Source organism: Lynx canadensis, chromosome F2 (genome assembly GCF_007474595.2).
Source record: "Lynx canadensis isolate LIC74 chromosome F2, mLynCan4.pri.v2, whole genome shotgun sequence".
Classification (NCBI taxonomy): Eukaryota; Metazoa; Chordata; class Mammalia; order Carnivora; family Felidae; genus Lynx; species Lynx canadensis.
The window spans coordinates 34,933,316-34,951,273 of record NC_044320.2 but is presented as its reverse complement, the minus strand read 5'-3'; the positions used below and the strand labels follow the sequence as shown (position 1 = coordinate 34,951,273).

The 17,958-nt window shown below is 48.0% G+C and overlaps 1 protein-coding gene across 1 annotated transcript; it reads left to right on the top strand.

Moving 5' to 3' along the window:
• Positions 1 to 8,715: 8,715 nt before the first annotated feature.
• ODF1 (outer dense fiber of sperm tails 1) lies at positions 8,716 to 17,622 on the top strand. The gene is made up of 2 exons (XM_030304524.1): positions 8,716 to 9,032; positions 17,181 to 17,622. Exons 1-2 carry the CDS (start codon positions 8,716 to 8,718, stop codon positions 17,620 to 17,622), a joined length of 759 nt encoding a protein of 252 aa, XP_030160384.1.
• The last annotated feature ends 336 nt before the right edge of the window (positions 17,623 to 17,958 follow it).

The following is a 17,958-nucleotide window of genomic DNA, read 5'->3' as shown; positions in this document are numbered from 1 at the left end:
AGAGACTGAGGGACTGAGTTGAGAAAGTGGAGTTTCCCGAATTAAGATCAGAGAGATGAGGCAACTCCAGGAGATGATAGAACCATCCCCTCACCCCCCACCCTCACCATCCCCCCACCCCCCACCCCCACCATCCCCCACCCCCCACCCTCACCATCCCCCCACCCCCCACCTGCAATCATCCCCCCACCCCCCCAACCCGCGACCATCCCCCCACCCCCACCCCCCACCTGCAACCATCCCCCACCCCCACCCCCATTTCTCTGCTTCTGGCGGTGAACTGTACTGCTGTGGGGGATGGTGTAACTAGGACCCTGTGAAAAGCTGGGGCTTGGGGACAGATCTTTGAGAAAATCAGGAAAACAACACTCCAGTTTTGTTTATGTAAGAGATAAACACTTGTTTCCAAAACTAGGAGTAAATAAAATTTAAAAAGGGAAACATAAACTCAGGCATTATTAGTATTCTGACGATACCCTGGCTCTCTGGCCACCCAGATGCACCCCTGGAGGAGTAACTTAAACAGTAACAAACCACTCTTCTTTGGGTGGCGCCCACCCATGGTTGGGCACCCCCAGCCTTCTGCTGGGCCTTTCCTAGTTATTTAGGGGAGCTCTGCACAACTGTTCCCAGAAGCTCACAATGGCCCTCTCCGCCCCACTGCGAGTCTACTGCTCCAGCTCATTCTGTGGACGTTCCTGGTCCTCTAGCCTAGAAGCCACCTGCAGGTTTCTCGTCACCTTTCCCAGGGCAGTTCTGACATCCAAGCTAAGGGTGCCATCTCCTGGGACTCCCAGCACGGGTGCTGCCTCTGGCAGCTTCCTGGAACCGCACTGCTCTTGGATGCCTCTGTTAGCACTGCTGGGACCTCCTCGAGGCCTCCTGCTCTGGGCACCTCTGGGGCCACTGCTGGGGAAGGGTGGAAGGCGACGGAGCTTTGCTCTGTGTCCCGGAGCCTTTGGCGCAACAAAGCCGTCTCCTGCTTCATGTCAAAGTAAGCAGACTATTTCCCTCCTTTTCTGTGTGCGATCCAAAAGTCGGCTGAGGTCCCTCTGGCCCTGGCTACTTAGAGGCTGGGTCCTTCTGCGCATGCCCACGGTGCCCTCTAAGATCCCTATAGAGGACTGGCATTCTCATGGTCATCCCGGGGCTTGGGCTTCTGGTGTCACCCACAGCTCATGGGTCCCTCGCCCGCTCCCACGTGCTATTTTCTGTTTTACATCAGCGTGGCCCTGCCACGAACCTCAGCTTATTCTTTGATTTTTGTCAAAAAAAAAACACCCCTCCATTCACATAAGTGATCTGTGAGATGTGCTTGATATTACTGAACATTGAGGAGGGGGTGGAAGTTTCTATCCCACTAGCACAAATGCGTCCAGAGACTGGACATTGTCTAGTCCTAAAAATAACCCACTCCTGGGGTGCCTGACTCAGTCGGTTAAGCATCCAACTCTTGATTTCAGCTCAGGCCATGATCTCACAGTTTGGGGGCTCAAGCCCCGCACCGGGCTCTGTGCTGACAGTGCAGAGCCTGTTTGGGATTCTCTCTTCCCCTCTCTCCGCCCCTCTCCTGCCCTCTCTCTCTCTCAAAGATACATAAACATTAAAAAAAAAAAAATAGCCCGCTACTGATTGCATACGGGTACACACACTTAGCAAAACCGTTCAGCAGCGTCTGGTCGAGTTGAACACGTGCATACCTTATACTCTGAGCCAGCGATTCCATCCCACAAAAACGCTATAAGTGTTCGCCAAGGTGTGTATGAGAAGGACCACACATGGCCTTAGTCCCAACAACAGCCCCAGATGGAGAACGCCTACATGTCCACCTACACGTGCCCATCCACGGAGGAAGCACGCGTTTGCGCGACGCATTTAGGTCCCAGGTTACCACACGGCGATGAAAAGGAACAAAACACAACTGCAGGTCCCAACGGAGATGAGACCACTGGAACGTTGACTCAGAGAAGTGAGATGTGAGAGGCAGACTTTTGTATATTTCCACTTACCTGAAGTTCAAAAGCGGGCAAAATGAGTGTTTGGCAAAACCAGAGAGCAGGCGGGGAGGCTAACGCCAAGAAAGAGGCAGGACAGGGACTTCTGGCATGCTCAGAACGCCCTTTTTCTTGATGTAAGTAAGCGTTCTGTGGGTATGTTTACTTGTGAAATTCACCCGGCCGGATGCTCCTGATTTGTCACTTTTCAGTAGGGATGTTATTCTTCAATAAAGAGTATGTTAAATAAAAGACCCTCCTGCCCGAGGAATTTTCTGTTGGCCATGTTGGCCTGCACCTCACCTTCCTCCCTCTCCTCCCCCTTCCCGCTCATGTCTTGGACCCTGCAGGTCCTGTTTGTTGGTTTCTAAGGCACAAGGAGTGAACGGTCTCTCTGCCCTGGCTCCCCATCCCTCAGGGTTCACTCCTCTGACCCCTCTCCCCCTCCCCTTCTTGAACAGAGAGAGTTTCTTCCCTAAGGGAGATCCCTTGTGCCCGCTTCCAAGAACGCCATCTCCCACCGGAAGTGTTAGGGGGGCTGGTGGAGGGGCAGGCAGCCCTGAAGGCCTGTGGTGGTCGTGCCTGGGGCCGCAGGGATGGCCCCAGGCACACCCTTCTCCTCTGGGACTTGCCAGCTGGGCGGTCGTGGAAAGTGCCATCACTTTTGGGTGCTGCAGATCCCTCATCTGTGAAACAGTGACAACAGCCACCCCAAAGGGTTGGCAGTGGGGACAGAATGCAGAAACACGTGACCAACACCTCGAATATTGCCTGGGATGCGTAGTTATCATTGCTGCTTAGAACCCCATCTTACAGAACAGCTAACAGAAAGAGCTGCTTTTTCCTTTTTTTGGGGAGAGAGAGAGAGAGCTCAAATGACCAAGGGGCAGAGAGAGAGAGGGAGAGAGAGAGAATCCCATGAGGGACTGAGAGAGAGAGAGAGAGAGAGGGAGAGAGAAGTGGGGCTCACCCGAAGCAAGGTTGCCATTGACCTTTGGAAGTTTGCTAGAAGAACAAATAAATGGGATAATAAGTTAACAATGCATTAAAACAGGAGTCTCATCATTGGAGATTTGAAGGAGGACCTAGAAGTCATGGACTCCACAGCTAAGGAGGTTGACCCACACTGTCAGCCTCGATTTCTTAGTTCAAATTCCCTTAGTCCGTGTCCCCAAATGCTCAAGTTCTGGAAGAAAGAACCCGGCTGAGTAGCTATGGTTGGGGACCTCACTTGGTGCAGAAATTTACACCTAGGATGGGAAGCAGGTCACATCTTAGAAGGACTCTTACCAGGGTCTCCCCAGATGTTCCCCCTGATGGGTGGGAGTGGGCTTTAGTTCTTTTATTTTGAGAGACAGAGAGCAAGCACAAGCAGGGGGCTAGGGGGGCAGAGAAAGAGAGGGAGCGAGAGAGAATCCCAAGCAGGCTCCGTGCTGTCAGCACAGAGCCGAATGCTGGGACTGAACCCACCAACCACGAGATCATGGCCTGAGCCGAAACCAAGAGTCAGACGCTTAACCAACTGAGCCACCCAGGCTCCCTGGGGTTCAGTTCTTTGAGAAGGGGACCAATAGGTAGGTAGAGGCCTCAAAAGCTCTATAATAAAGTTCCACAATGTGAGGCTGACTTAAATGCTTTAGGGAAAGTGTAGTTATTGTGACTTTGAAGCGCCAAGGTACTGAATAACTTCCAGAACTATAAGTAAAGCAGCGATTCTCAACATGTGATCCTAAGACCCTTTCGGGGGTGTGAAGTGTTCTTCCTTTTTCAACTACACATTTGTGCAAAGCCAGATTCTCTTTTCTACTTAACGCAAACGTACAGTGACAAAAGAGGACATATCACAACAGGCTGAAAGGCAGCAGGAGATATTTTAGCCATCCTCTATAAAGCCGAACATTGGAAAGATTTGTAAAAATGCAAAATATTGCCACCATTTTCATTTTTTTTGTTGTTATGGAAAACAGAGCTCCCATAAAAACGCATTACTTGTATTAACATGTAATGGGGTTGCTATTACTATTTTTAAGTGATTACATAGTCTGTAATAATATGTACATATTGATGAATAAGACCCACCTAACCTCCTCCTTGGGCTTCCTGACCCTCAGCTCAGAGGGACCCTGGGTCTTGGCATCTCTCCAGCTCTGGCATCGAGGGTCGTACCTTGTCCTGTCTTTGCTGGGTTTCTGCAGGGCGTTGAGAAAGAGTCAGGAATCTGAATATATTTCAGCTCCTAGGAGCTTTCCCTGCAAAGCCAAGTCAGACGAACATTAGGTCAAAAGAGGGATTTCCTTTTCATGTTCTTCGGTTAAAAGCAACCCCAGCTAGAGGCAGAAAAGCCACTGCCTTGTGGAGAACCATGGCGGAAACAGGTGGCATCTCCTTTGTGGGAATTATTTGTTCTGCATGCATCTTCCTTGGCATGAGTTGACAGAGAAAGTTCTTGCTTCTTTACAAAGTAAGCCCTCCATGCTGCGTGAGGGAAGGAATTCTTGGTAAGAGGTGTTCTTTTGGGAGAGAGGGGAAACTTGTTTCCTGAGGAAACAAGTCCTCCTGAGGACTGCATCCGCGTCCCTGAGGAGGCACTCAGGAAGCCGTCACACCCATGGCAGGGTGACTGTCGGTGGGACCCAGGGCGAAGCAGTTTAGCAAAGCACATTACTCCGTTTGAAGGACAAAATGTGCAGCAATCAAGCTACAGGCGTATGGCTAATGACAGAAGCAGGAATCCCCCAAATCCTAATGTTCAAATGGAATTTCTCTTTCATCTTTAAGGTGAAGAGAGAAGAGAAATTGTCTTAAGGGTCACTGGTCTTTGAAGACACAGAGACTGGAAGCCGGCCGCCTGGGTGGAACCCTAGCTTTGCCACTTGCGGGTGAACTCTGTGCCTCAGTCTCATCTGTAAAATGGGGATAGTCTCTACTTCATAGCGTTATTGTGAGGATTAGCCTGACACAGACAGACTCACGTACTCATTAAATGTAAACTATCATTACTGTTCAAGTAAGCATCTGTTAGGAGTTAGGCACTTACGTGGTGGTAGATGGAGAATAAACATTCTCGACCCCCTCAAACTAATCAGGACACTGTCTGCGGTAGAAGCAAGCCCTTCTGTGTCTGGCAGGCGTCCAAGGAAATGGCCTCTTCCGTGTGAATGATTCCAGCGTGAAGTTCAAGGAAATGTTTTGGTCTCTGTCGTCATCAAGAACAATCCAGATTGGAGCTAACCATTTGTCTTGCAGAATTCAAGGGGAGGGGGAGGAGAAGGGAGCTGTGGGTACATGAGAGGGTGGGGGAAAGAGGAGTCAGAGCCTACCGCTGTCACAGACAACTCAGCGCTCAGGATGAGGCTCCGTAGTAGCCTTTAAAGCAGAAACACAGGACTGCACCTTGCTGAGGCCAGCGTACTGTGGATGGGCCACCACAGGCACTTTGTATTCCCACCTTCTTCTCCAGCCTGCATCCCCTGGCCCAGTTTTGACATTAAAGGCCCACATCCAGGAAACTATTCAGTCCCAGGCAAAGCAGGGTGGTGATCACGAATACCATATCCACTCCTCAAATCTTAACGAGGAAGTTTACTCATGTATATACGCAGCCTATAAAAGTCCCATGGTCCAGGTTCTCTCTGGACATGAGCCAGGGTAGATGGGAGCCTCCACAGGCATACTGCTATGTGGGAAAGGGCCCCCACCTCCATGTTAGAGCCCATGGAAGTTCCTTGTGCTTGTGCTTCAGGAGACTGACTGTAGATCACTTCTGTGGGTTTCTGTAGAATCTGGTGAGTTTCTACTCCTTCTGACCTGAATAGATCCCGTTTCCATCTGATCTTTAAAGGAGCCGTTAACCTTTGCTAAGTCACTTGAAATGATGTCAAAAATATGCTTTATGATGAAGAGTAAAATCACTGGCAGAATAGGATCACAGGAGAACCCTAGCTAAAATAAAGCTGTAACCAGCTTCATAATGTGCCATGTATATTCAGGTGTGTGTACTTAAATTCCTGAACCTGTGTATTTAAGAATCAAAAACCAAAAGCTTGCTTGTTCTAACCTTTGCTGACATTTGCTAAGGGATAGAATTCATCATGATATAAGAGTTCAGAAGTCTATCACTTGGAGCTAGAGAAAGCTCTATAATTCCTGCAGTGAGCCCTCAGGAAAAAAGTGGGCCATATTCCCATTAACAGAGTTCACTCTTCGGAATTGGGTGGAATCACTCTTGAAAGACTTTAGCATTTGTCCAAAGAGGAGGATGATTCATTTTTGCTTTGACATATCCCATGTGAGTCAGGGGCCAGCCTCCCATTCTAATACCTCCAGGGAAACTTATTTCCTTTACTAAGACATCTCATCTGCACAGAGAGGGGCCCCCTGGCTCATAGCTGGAGAACACTGGGGAATACTGGGGAATACTAGGCTTGGTCTAGTCATACACAAGGGACTTCAGTGTAGGAGGCTCTCACCTCTCTATGAGTCATCATGAACTCCATCACTTCCTCCATTTCTTGTTATTGTTCCTTGAGTGATTCTACCTGAGCCCTCTTCTTTTCTCAATCTATTTCTTCTCCTGAATGATCTTGGCCACTCCAGGATTCCAACTATGTATGGAATTGTGACTCCTGAATTTCTATCTCTGGCCAAGCTTTCTTTGGAGTTTCAGACCCACTTATCTGCAGGCTATTCCACATTGCCACCTTAAAGTTGTCAGTACCTCGTATTCAGCATATCCCCCCAACTTACTTTTCTTCCTCAGTCAATGGCAACGATCCTGCCAAGCTAGAAACCTAGGAATCATTACGGATTCCTCCCTCACTCCGTCCTCATTCTGTTCACGAAGTTCTGTTTAATTCACTCATTTGTTCACTTAGTAAGTCTTGAGCCCTAGGCATTGCATTAGGTCTCTAATGGTGAGCAAAAGTAGACGAGGTCCCTGCCTTCATAGAGCTCACAGTCTAGTCGGGGAAACAGAGAAACGATGTTATGAAAGGAGTACGCAGAGTTATAAGTGCTTAGTTGGGGGACCGGGAGGGCTTCTCTGAGGAAGGGACCTTTAAGAAGAGATTTAAAGAATGCCTCAGGAGTTAACTAGATCAAGGGCATGGGGTGGGGAGTTTAATTTCTAAGCAGAGAGAACAGTGTATGCACAAGTCCTGAATGAGGTGGAATGAGTGAGACTTTGAGAAAGGCCATTGTGGCCAAAGCATAATGAATTACAGGAATAATGATGGGGGCGGAGATGGGGAGGTAGGCAAAGGCCCTATTATTCAGCATCTTATAAGGATTTTGGCCCTTGCTCTAGGAGGACAGAAAAGGGTGGGTGGGATTGGGGCGGATGACAGATTTACACATGAAAATCACTCTGGCTGCCATGCGGAGAGTATATTGGATGCGCCTGAGTGGATGGGAGGGGAAGGTGACCCCACTGGGTTCCTTCTTGCCATCCTACAGCCATGATCCCCAGTCCAGACTTCGGCAGTCTTTGCTTTCCATCAGGAGTCACCTCTGCTGTTGTCCCCTTACAATGCTGGGGACTCTATGCAGCTATCAGACTTTCCTTTCAATTTCTCTCAACAGAAAAGAAAATTAGTCATTCTTCATTGTGCTCGTTCAAACTCCTTAGCCGGCCCACAAGTCCCTTCAAACCTGGCTCTTACCTCCTTCTCTGGTTGCCACATCCAACTGCTTGTCCTCAAGTACCCTACGTCTTAAAAGGGGGATTTAAGAGCTGGAGAGCAGGTTGAGGGGAATGGCCCAGAGGAGTAAAAGTACCTGAACCAAGGCTGAGGCTGAGCCCAAGGTCCAGCATATTGATCCAGCTGAGAGCACAGGAAACTGGCCCAAATGAGGGTTTCAGGCAGTTGACTTCAAGCAACTTCAGGCAGTTGGCTACAAGAGTATCAAGGGTCAACACTTGGGAATCCCTTGGGGACAAGGCATCTAGAGGCTTGGACACAGACCGAGGTGAAGTTGCTGGGAGGTGGTGACAGACAGGAGCCTGAGCACTAGGAGATGGGAGCTTAAGAGCAGGACCCCAGGCACTGGAGAACTGAGGTTCTGAGACAGCAAGGATACCAGATAGCAAAGAATGGGCAGGACTCAGAGACTTGGGGCTAAGAAGGTCAAGGACAAAGGCTGACCTGAGATGACTTGGTAAGAAGAACCGCAGGAAAGCTCAGTGAAGAAAGCAAGCTTTTTACATGTAGAAATGTAGGGGTCAGAACAAATCCTAGAGTATAAGGGGCAAGGCTAGATGTCAAGTCAAGGCTGGAGCTGGAAGGGCATAGAGAAAGGAGCCAGGCAGCTCCTTCCATCACCCACACCAAGACCTTTGCAGCTGTAGCCAGGCCTAAGGACAGACACAAGCCAAGGACATTGACGGTTACCCCCATGAACCCCAAAGGGCCATGACTGCTTGAGGGGACCCATCCAACTTCAAGGTAAATGAAATCTCAACATTAGGATGGTTCTGCGAGTAGCTGTGTAACTCTAAGGAGGGCCTCTGGAGACCGTGACTGTGTGCAGTTCACATGGTAACCAGAAGACTATGACATACTTTGGAGGGTGGTGAGGTCATAGAACACAAGCTTTAAAGTAAGTGAATCATGTGGGCCTCATTTATTTTTAAAAGAAACTTCTGAGAAGAGCTTAGAACAATTTTTTCCCCCCTGAGTGCCATTTCCCAAAGGTACTCACAAAACAATAAGGTGTGACTGTAATGGCTGCACTGAGTTGTCTTTTGGACAGTGTTAGAAGGGACATAAAGAAGGTGGACCGAGAACTAAGGCAGTTGAGATGCATCGACGAATGCACGCGATGCCTCTGCGACTTGTACATGCACCCATACTGCTGCTGCGACCTGCACCCCTACCCGTACTGCCTGTGCTACTCGAAGCGAGCGCGCTCCTGTGGCCTGTGCGACCTCTATCCGTGTTGCCTGTGTGACGTCAAGCTTTACTGCCTGCGACCATCTCTCAGAAGTTTGGAGAGGAAAGCCATTAGAGCCATAGAAGATGAAAAGAGAGAGCTTGCCAAGTAAAAGCACGTTTTAAGATTTTTCATAGCCGGTGTATTAACCTTCTGAGCTGAAATGGGGGAGGGGATGCCACAGCTGGTACTCGGACAAAGACGAAAAGGGCTCAAGATAATAACTCTGGTGATTTAGCAAAGATTTAAGAACAGAAGAGTAAATGGGTCCAGGACAGGAACCGTAAGATTCTCAAAAGACAACGGAATGATGTCGATTGCCAAGGTTGTGTTGGTTTATGGTAGGAGTGCCGACATGATAAATAATGCGGCTTTAATGAGGGAAAGAAATAGGAGGTGTCATTAAAAAGCTATTGGAAGGAGCAAACTAAACATTTTTTCTGGTTATGAGTAAAGTGATTTGAGTAGATTTGGGCTTACAGAAATGACTACAGGAGAAGCAATAACAATTGATCAAATCCTTAATGTTCGCCAGAGGCTCTAAGAGCAGGGGAGAAAATTGAACAACAGAGGCGTTCCCTCGGTTTTGTAGGAGAACCCTTCTCCCATGCCCCAACCCCAGGCCCACTTAAAACCCATCTGGAGCTGGGCCTGTTACCTCGGCGCCCTCTCCGGCAGTAGCAAAAGTTGTGCTCCTGAACTACAGACCTGAGAGTCGCAGCTTTCAGAACAGAGTCGAGAGGGTTTTAATTGAATTGGGTAATGTTTAAAGCCACTTTTTACAATTTTGTTTGATTGCATTTCCTTTTATGGCCTGGAGAAGGTTTTCTAACTTTCCGCTACATGCCATCCAGTCTGGTACAACTGACGAAAACAATTGTTGAAAGTACTGTCCTCTGGTTAAATAAATTATGGTACGTCTATACACTAGGATGCTAAGTAGATGTAAAGCAGGCTGATGAAGTATTTTATGTGTTGATGTATTACATGAAAAAGGCAAGAAAAACTACTTAATATGCTACTACTTTTAAAAAGATGGGCACAAATGGATGACAGATTTTTTGATTGAAATATACTTGACATGTAAGATTGTGCAAATTTATAGCATGTTTGATACATTTCTATATTCTAATGATTGCCATTGTAGTGACAATTAGCACCTCTCCCGTGTTCCATAATTATCATTTCCTTTTAGTGGTTGGAATATTTACATTCTAGTCTCTTAGCAAGTTTGATGATTATAATGCAACATTGTTGTCTGTATTTACTATACTGTGCACTAGATCTCTGAGACTTATTTACTACTCGTTGCAAGTTTCTATCCTTAAACAACATTGTTCCTATCCCAACAATCAATAGGTTTTGAGATTGACGTGCTGCCTTCTGTGCTAAGGAGGCAGGTGATAGATTAATAGATTAGATAGATAGGTAGGTGGATGGATAGATGGATGGACAGATGGAGAGATAGAGTCTGAGACAGAGACAGATACTTGATAACAGTGACCAGGATGTTCCAGAAGAAAGGACAATAGGGCAACTATTGTCCAAGTCATCAGTCACCAAGATCAGGAATGGACCTCTGACAATAGTCTGGGATGGGGCTATTGCGTTTAGACAAATCTACACTCAATTTGAAACAGTTTTGTGTTTTTTTTTAAGATTTTATTTTAGGGGCACCTGGGTGGCTCGGTCGGTTAAGCGTCTGACTTCGGCTCGGGTCATGATCTCACGGTCTGTGAGTTCGAGCCCTGCGTCGGGCTCTGTGCTGACAGCTCAGAGCCTGGAGCCTGCTTCAGATTCTGTGTCTCCCTCTCTCTCTGCCCCTCCCCTGTTCATGCTCTGTCTCTCTCTGTCTCAAAAATAAATAAACGTTAAAAAAAAAAAAAGATTTTATTTTAATGTTTATTTATTTTGAGAGAGAGAGAGAGAGAAAGAGAGAGCAGGGGAGGGGCAGAGAGAGAGAGGGAGGGAGTGAGAGAGAGAAATAACCCAAAGCAGGCTCCACACTGCCAGCGTAGAGCCCAACTCAGGGCTCGAACACACGAACTGCGAGATCATGACCTGTGCTGAAATCAGGAGTTGGATGCTTAACCAACTGAGCCACCTCTGTGCCCCTGAAATAGTTTTTATTTTTACGGCTCAGAGTATCAAGTTATATAAGTTTTGCACACTGGGAGTTAGGAATTCCTTCTTTAACTGGTCTACATGAAGGGTTACTTGTGAGCAGGCCTGTATCTACTGCCTTTGTGCCTCTGAATCCTTGAATACCCTTGATCCAAGTTCTTCCAGCCTTTGTCTCCTGACTGGCCCTCCTCCCCAGACTCTTCAGATAAGGGTGCCTCTCTGTTGTCCACCCCCTGGGTGCCCTCCACCAGCTCTAGGAGCCCCTACTTCTTGGCATGCAATAGACACAACCTCAAACTTACTTCTCGGCAGTGTGGTTTATATAAGAGATGATGCTTTCTATGCGTTGTGATACTTTTCCTGACAATGTCTGGATTTTGCTGACTTTTTTCCTGTGCCTGAGGCAGTATGTGAAGCTGGTGATGTCTTTACATTAATTCCCTGGTCTCTGAACTGATAACGCTGAGTCCTTTCTGGAAATGACCTCAGTCTTGCCTGCTGTGTCTCCTCCCAGCCACTTTCCTCCCATTCATACCACCTTGTGAAACCCTCCTATGCTCTATTTCTGATAGCTTGACATTTCACTATCCAGAAAGGCTTTGTGTTGTTACCCGCAAACCTAAATATTCAATTTTCCTGACCATGGATGAAAATGTTAAAGCCTGATCCAGCCCCAATCCCAGAGGACTCCGACTATTAATATTTTTTTCTTCCAGTGAAATGCCTCTTTTTCCTTATTTCTCAGCTAGCTCCCAATCCATGACTAAGTAGATCCAGAAATATCATGTTGATTCACTTTTTTTAAACAATCTTTGCTGTGAAAACTTGCCCAAGGCTTTGTGGGTTTAGTAGTCATATTCACATGATCTTCTATCCCTTTAAAGAACGCTAACAGTTTGGTTAGGTATGACATGCCCTTTCTGACGCCAGGCTGCATTGTCTTGAAGGTTCTTTGTCCAACAGGAAAGATTCCCCGGTCGATAGCTGCCATTACCCCATTGGAATTGTCTTTCTGTCTGAGAGTCAACCTGCTCTTTTAACAACGGTTAAGAAGGCTCATTTCTCCCATAAGTTTCCTGAGCATTCCCGCGTGTATGTTAGTTGATTGATGAGTGTGTGTTGTACGTGTGTGTTTTTAGACCAGGTATAGAAGGTCCAATCCATTTCCATTGTTTACCTAGCACCTTGGCAGTATCTTCCTTAGTAGAGACTCAAGTAAGTACTTCCACTTTTTTTTCACCTTCTTTGATATTCTCTTTTCCTCCCCCAACTACCCTTTGCACCGCAAGCACTAGCAATTTCCCTGACTCTTCCTTCCTCTTCTGGATTTAGAGGGACTACGGTGACTGAATCTGGTTCCCTTTGTAAGAAGCCATGCCACTAGCCTGTCTTAAGTTTGTCCCCGATTCACTACCACACTTCATGGGCTTCCCTTTCCTCTATACCGAAGGGGCACAGACAAATGCACACCAGCCCTTCCTCAGCCCTGCCCTTAGGGGTTGACCATCTAATGGACGGAGCCCCCTTCTCAGCTCCGACCCCCGGTGCCTTGCAGACAAATGCTGGATTTGCAGCTGAGCTGGAGGGGCTCATTGGGCTCAGGCTCGCACCCTTTGCTGCTTAATACCCAGAAACTCAGCCTGATTTCCTCCACTCACCCAACTATCTGTGATGGGTCTCAATCTCTCTTGAAAGTCCCCACATGAGGGGCACCATCTTCTGCAAACTTCAAAAAGTGGCCCTCTCATTTCGTTCCTTGTTTACCCCTTCCTGTTCTAAGACCAAGGTTTTCACCGACTCGCTCTTATTTGGTGAGGCTAATGACAGCCTCTTGGTGAGTGCTTTGTGGGCCCAGCTGTACCTCAGGGAACTCTTTCTACCTCCCCATGCTCTGACCCATAGGCCAGGGCAGAGCAGTCTCTCCCTCAGAGTCCCTGCAGAGGGGGAAGAGAGTGTGGCCCCTTGTTACCCCTCCCCATAATTCCTTCATACCCACAGGTCTCCGAGCCCAGTCACCCCAGGGGGTAGGGGCAGGAATGGCTGTCCATCTAGGCCAAAGGCATGTCTATTATCTGGTTTCACCTTATTGGTTAATGACACAGGACTTGAGGCTGGGTCACTTAAAGCCTCAGGTTTCAGGGAAGTCTGAGGAAGGTGGAGCCCGGTCCAGCCTGATAAAGATACTTACCCTTTATGGAGTGAAAATTATGTGCCGCCTTTCATCTTCACCTGATCCTTGCGACGTCTTGGCTGTTTTAGAGATGATGAAACAGATTTAGGAGCAGTGTTCTTGACCACTAGGAGCTGGGAAAGCCAGATTTGCCTGAGTCTGGGATTCCTGTGCTTAACCAGCCCGTCAGTGGTTCTCAAAGAATGGGCTCAGGACCAGCATCAGGTGGAACTGCTTAGAAATGTGAATTCTTGGCTCCTCCCTCAAGCCGCTAGTTGGAAACTCTGGGGGTGGGGACCAGCACCTGTGTTCTAACAAGCACTGCTGGGGCCTCTGATGCCCCTGTATTTGCTACCCTGCCTCCGCGGAGTGACACTGTTCTTCAATATCATCCAAAAGTCAGAAGAGAGACAAGGCAGGAAAGGCGAAGAGACAGAAGGAAGAAGAGAAAGGGAAAGATGAGTTGGAAAGGAGGAATAGAGTTTGGTGGGTCTTTGGAAGGGGTCTAAACTTAGGAGAAAAAGCACAGTACTCCAAGGCCTACCTCCCTTTGGTCCTGGGTGGAGATAGGCCTCTTTTTGACACCTTCATTATTTCATTCAGCACCAGGCTGAAGCTCACTTATGGCTTTGTGAAAATGGCTGACCGTACAGCTCACCGTTGCTGAGGGCAGCATGTTGCACATTCGGGAGGTTGGTGATGATACACTCAGGTGAACTGCAGCTCGAGTAGGGAGAAGACGTGTATTCCCGAGTGGCAGTCATGGACCCCATCTGTCCACTCGCTTTCCCTCAGCTTCCCTGAGAGGATTCTGCAACGAGCCAGGGGGCTGATTTCCCTATGTTTGCTGTGGCCAAGCTCCAGCCTCACAATAACAATTATAGGAGGCAACCCCCCCCCCCCCGCCCCCACCACCTTTGCCCAGAACACTACAGAGCCATGGAAAATCCCTTATGGGGTGATAGGTACCTGGCCAGACAGGAGTCAGTTAAATCTGACAAGTAAAATGTGGCTCCTGCAATTTCTCCTAAAGCCACCCCACCCCACAGATCAGCCCCGACCAAGAAGCCAAAGGAAGGAGACACCTCCCTTGGCCTAGAATTTTTAGGCAATTTCCCAAAGACTCAGATTTGTGAGACCTCTGTGCAGCTGCCGCAGGGGCAAAGGGGCCAGAGTGACCCGGCCAGAGAAAGAGGGGGAATCTGAGCAACAACAACAACATGCAATTGCACTCCAAGACTTCAGATTGATGACAGGAGGGAGGAGAAGGATCTGGAAGCCCACTTTGGCTTGTAGAACTGGCTCCCAGATCCATATCTGGGAGGGCAGGAGGCCTTCAGCAGAATCAGTTTAGCAGTAGTGAGGGGTCCTGGCACCCCTGCCTGGGATCCTTGGTCCTGTTTTGTGAGGACCTTTGTGGTCCTTCGTGCCAGGGTTTGAGGTTTCTCATTCCACGTCCACACCATGGGAGGTTCCGGAGAGATCCAGGGGCACCCATTCTGCTCTCTGTTTCACTCTTGCCTTTGGCTGTTCAGGCTTCCCGGTCCTGGCCCATCCAGAGAGGGCGAGGGACATCTTTGTGAGCTCCTCTCTGCCCATCCAGGGAAAGTAGAGTGCGTTTTCTCCTGTTTTGTTTTTTCCACAGAGATAAAGACCTTTTTTTTTTTTTTTTTTTTTTTAGTCCAGTTCTCTTGCTTTCTCCTTAGTATGGCCCGTGGGTACCCTGGCACACCCAGGGCATGAAAGACATCTGTACCCCATGCTCCCCAGGTTCCTTGGGGCCGGAGGCGGAAATGCAGCTCAGTGACCCTCACAGTCCTCTGGGTGCCTTGCGCAAGCTGTTTCTGTTGGCCTTGGTGTCTTCCAGGACAGCAGTCCATTGCGTCATTTTGCAAATTAGCCTCTAAGAGCCTTGCTTCGGAACCTTTGGTACAAGGGCTCACGCTTGTTAAGCCAACCATGTGAAAAATACAGATTCAGATCAGTACGTAGAGCATGACTTCATAAGAACACACACAAGAATCTACATATGTATGTAGAAATACACACACACACACACAGGAAAATCGAGCACCAAAATGTGAGATGCTCTGTACGATTACAGGTATTTTGCGACCTATTCCTTTTTTTTTTTGCTTATCTGTATATTTTCTAAGTTTTCTACAATGAACTCATACAACTTCCTTAACAAAAAGCAGGGTACAAACAAAATTCAGCCTAAAAGGCAAGAACTAAAAAGGTCTCTCAAACCAATCATCCAACTGCAAAGTTCAGACTTGTCAAACTGGAAAAAGTTCTAGAAATCACGTGCTCCAAAACCTTCCTTTGGAGGCCAAGTGTTGCAAGATGTGCCAGGTGTCTCTTAGAACACGGAGTTTAAAAAAAAAATTTTTTTTTTATGTTAAAGGATAAAAAGAAGACCATTTCAGAACATTAGGTTGTCTTTGGAAGGATCGCCAAGTAGAAAGAAAATGGACCCTAGGGAAAGCCAGAGCACGTAAGGCTAATGCCGGGCTGCCCAACCTGTGTGCCAAGCACTACAATAAATCCTTTTCGTTCATTAACTGATTTAAACCTCCCAACAACCCTAGAAGTAGGTTACTACTCTTGTCCCAATTTGACAGATGAGGAAACTGAGGCACAGAGAATCGAAGTAATTTGTCCACGCGGCAGAACCAACGCTTGAACCTAAATGCTCTGGCTCCAGAGCCTGTGCCCTTAGGCACTTTGTGTTACTAGTTCTCGACACACCACGGGTGTTCAATTAGCCTGAGCTGCTGTTGTTATTTTGTTATTATGAAGGATTCACACAGGACTGTTGAGCGGCAACAAGGCAGCTCTATAGGGACCCCGGGGACCCGTGTTTGCCGCTCCAGGGGCCGCAGACAGTGGTATTTAACAGCTAGCCACGTGGGGGTGGGAGACAGGAGATAAAAAGCCCTCATTTGTAGAGTTTTCCCATTTCCATAGTATAAATACCCCATCACATGGATTTCAAGGGTCAACAGGAGGTCAGGGGGTAGGAGGGGGCCAGGGAGGTACAAAATTAGCCCTTGCACGCTGATGGGACCCGGATCCGGTTCACGACCCCTCCAAGCTCACTGTTCCAGAGGGTGCCAGCCATCCAGCATTTGGAGCAGTCTCACAGTGGCAGGAAGAGACAGGCCCCGGTGGGCAGGGCAGAGTCAGGGCACTTTTGCCTTGTCATTTGTTGATGGAACTTTCAGGCTGGGTCTGTGTGACAGCCCAGGGTGGCTCCAATCTTGTGGGTAGCAGGGCTGGGTTCTGAGGCTGAAAGACATCTTTATAATGATTTTAAATGATATCTTATTAGTTGCATCCCCTTAAAAAAACTCTTAAGAGTCTACATATAATAGTAGTAATAATAACGATCACAGTAATAATTAAGCAAGATTTCTAACGCACTAAGCACAATCTTAAGCAACGCTCATCATTTCATCTAATCTTCCAAAAAACCTATGGTGTAGGTACTGTTATTATTTCCATTTTACAGATGAGGAAACTAAGCAAGTTTCCACAATTAATAAAAGGAGGATCTGGGATTTAAATGCAAGAGAAAGATCTGGAACTTCAAGCAACCATCTGTTGTTAACAGAGGTTTACCTGTGGCAGAATGCGATTTACACGGGTGGACTCTCAGCGTTTCCTTTATACACTTGGGGAAAAGTTTGACTTTTCAGAATGACTAGTGTTCCTTTTACTATTAAAAAAAAAAAAAAAAAAAAAAAAGAGAGATCAGGCGCCTGGCTGGCTCAGGTGGTAGACTATGTGACCCTTGACCTTTGATCTGAGTTCAAGCCCCAAGAGGGGCCCAGGGCTAACTTAAAAAAAAAAAAAAATTATAATAATAATAATGAAAAACAGATCAAAATATTGCTTCTCAAGCTGTGTCTGAGATCTGAGCTTCTTCCTCCCACCCTCTCCTTTTTTCTAACTTCCAGATTGAGAAGAACAACAAATAGAATTCTGGCCTCCTCTTGCTGTAGCAGTAACATTTTAGGATCGGTAAACGTGTGCGGCTTTGAACCGGATCAAGTCAAAGTTCGGGTGAAGGACGGAAAGGTGTGCGTGTCGGCAGAGCGGGAGAACAGGTACGACTGCCTCGGATCGAAAAAGTACAGCTACATGAACATCTGCAAAGAGTTCAGCCTGCCGCCCTGCGTGGACGAGAAAGACGTGACGTACTCCTACGGGCTCGGCAGTTGCGTCAAGATCGAGTCTCCCTGCTACCCCTGCACCTCTCCCTGCAACCCTTGCAACCCTTGCAACCCCTGCAGCCCCTGCAGCCCCTGCAGCCCCTGCAACCCCTGCAACCCCTGTGACCCTTGCAGCCCCTGCTATCCCTGCGGGAGTCGCTTTTCCTGTAGGAAGATGCTTTTGTAAAGCGTAGGAACGCATGACTTAGTGAAAGGCACCTACTTCAGTCAGGCAGCTCTTCCAGTGTTTCTCTCCTCTCTTCCCGCGGCCCATGTTAGTTAAGTCGGTAGGAAACTGAATACATAACTGCAATCCACCCGCGCTGTGTGCAGGTCTCTTGGTTCAATCGCTGCGGGAACCCTGCCTGGTGGGTGGGCGTAGGACTGGCGGTGGGGCACGAGAGACGAGCTGGGGAGGTCTGCCCTCTCTGAGTCCTCCTCCGCACCAGCTACCGCCAAATCCTAGGAAGAGAGAGTTTCTGGGTGGGCATCCCCACACTGTTTTTCCAAAAGATCCAGTGAA

What these genes read in the sequence shown, in the direction of transcription:
- ODF1 (XM_030304524.1), top strand. Translation starts at nt 8,716, where the DNA reads ATGGCTGCACTGAGTTGTCTTTTGGACAGTGTTAGAAGGGACATAAAG. An exon ending in GAAAAGAGAGAGCTTGCCAA is followed by an intron (nt 9,033 to 17,180) that starts GTAAAAGCACGT and finishes TCTAACTTCCAG; the next exon opens with ATTGAGAAGAACAACAAATA.